The sequence below is a fragment of the Gavialis gangeticus genome, unplaced genomic scaffold (genome assembly GCF_001723915.1).
Source record: "Gavialis gangeticus isolate Ggan-Ray unplaced genomic scaffold, GavGan_comp1, whole genome shotgun sequence".
Classification (NCBI taxonomy): domain Eukaryota; kingdom Metazoa; phylum Chordata; order Crocodylia; family Gavialidae; genus Gavialis; species Gavialis gangeticus.
The window spans coordinates 44,275,236-44,277,175 of record NW_017729006.1 but is presented as its reverse complement, the minus strand read 5'-3'; the positions used below and the strand labels follow the sequence as shown (position 1 = coordinate 44,277,175).

Here is a 1,940-nt window from a genome sequence, read left to right as displayed (position 1 = left end):
GGGCAGGTGTTATCAAAATTTTGCAATTTTATCAGAGAATTTATGATTTTTTTTTTTAAGTCAGGGAAAACCAGGATCTCTGCTTATATACCAGTGGCATAAACAAGCAGATTCCTCACACAGATAGGGAGACAAGACACCACTTTTATCCACTGATGTAAAGCAGTGGTATTATCTATTATGATGCAGATGTGGCAATCTCAAATGACGCAAAGAAAGGCCTTGAAAGCTCTCTCTACAATCTTTAGTAGCTATACACTGATACAGAAGTTTATCTCCTCCAGCATCCAGGGACCCGATACCAGGAGAGTATCTGTATGTGCTCCACAGCCCAGATGAAGAGTCCATGCAGGTAGAAGAGTAGCATCTTAAACATTAAAATTTGTTCATTTAAACAACTAAAATATTAGAAACTATGAAGGAACTTTATAATACCCGCATTGTGTGTGCTGCAAGAAAAATCATGTCTCTATGGACCCAAACTTGGTTGTTCTCATTAGTGAAATCTCGAATACACAAATTCAGAAATAAATCAAATTTCTTGCTTCTTACCAGTTTCAAGCAAGCTTACCTGCTCACAAACATCACGGCACATTAAATTATCCTTCGCCTGGTAACAACATGACATACCTACAGGGAAAAACAGAATTCTTTTTCATTTAAAAATTTAAGCATCTAAGTGTTTAACTACAACTTTGTGTATTCTCCACCAAAGTTCAGATGTTTTGTTATTTATGTTGATTCATTCTACAACTTACCCAGGTTCCTTGCAGGTAAAGAGTGGTGGTGTATCTTGCAGAAGCATGGAGACTAACTATCCCTAAGCCAGTCCATATAGGTCTGTATTTAAGTTGGTGCTGCAACTGCTTGTATTATGTACAAAAGACTTCATAAACCACAGTTTATAACCCAACTTTCACCAGTACTAAAAATTAACTAGTGTATTCATTTACAATAAAAAGTATGCAAAACTGTCGAGAGTAGATAATTAAGTGTCTCAAATCTATTTGGCTTAGATCACAAATGGAAACTCATGGAAACTCGGGAGGTTATCTAATCCAGCCCCTTGCTCAAGGCAAGATCATCCCTGTTTCAGGGAGGTGTTTGTCTAACCCGCTCTTAAAAACTACCGAGGATAAATATTCCACAGCCTTTCCAACTAAGCTATTCCAATGCTTAACCACCTTCATACTTACACAGTCCTTCCTAATATGCAACCTAAATTTCCATAGTTGCAATTAAAAACTGTTACTCCTTGTCCTATTCTCTGTGGCCGCAGACAATAGTTGATTACCATCCTTTATAACCATTCTTCAGGTATTCAAGTTATCAAATTCCCCCTCAGTCTTCTCTTCACCAGACCAAGTCCAGTTCTTCCACGCTTTTCAAGTAAGTCAAATTTCCTAGACTTCTATTCATTTCTCCTGCTCGCCATTGGTCCCTTCCAATTTGTCCATATCTTTTTTGAAGTGTAGTGTCCAAATCTGGGCACAGTACATCAGGTGACACCTCACCAGTGCTGAACAACATGGAATAATTGCAACCCTCGACTTCCAGGTAATGATCCTAATATAACCCAATACACTTACTAAGAAGATCATTAGAGTTTAGTTTACTAAACTAGGATAAAAATATACACTATCATCCATTAAACCAGATTCAAGATATTTAATGTGCATATGTATACACATCCGGGTAAGACTTCTACTGGAATGTCTACACCAGGGCTGGGCAATTATTTAGCTGAGTTATAGCTTACAGGGTCAAGGGACCCAAACACTGCATTTTAGGCATAGATAATATAAAATATAATTTTTCAGCTTTTGATTTAAAAACTTTGCAGAAAAATCAAAATGTTGCCAATGCCCCTGTCATCCCATTAAAAAGGGGACCTACCTATACACCTCAATTTCCAGTTAGGCAAGATTCACATGCAATCA

The 1,940-nt window shown here is 37.4% G+C and overlaps 1 protein-coding gene across 2 annotated transcripts in view; it reads right to left on the bottom strand.

Annotated features, from left to right (window-relative positions):
• RECK (reversion inducing cysteine rich protein with kazal motifs) overlaps positions 1 to 669 on the bottom strand; it is a 129,669-nt gene extending 129,000 nt beyond the window's left edge. Inside the window, exon 1 of one of the 2 annotated variants that reach the window (XM_019509153.1) lies at positions 572 to 669. In XM_019509153.1, coding sequence (XP_019364698.1) covers positions 572 to 628 — 57 coding nt within the window. In that variant the 5' untranslated portion in view covers positions 629 to 669. The remainder of the gene's footprint in view (positions 1 to 571) is intronic. The other variant, XM_019509152.1, reaches the window with a different exon arrangement.
• Between the last annotated feature and the right edge of the window lie 1,271 nt (positions 670 to 1,940).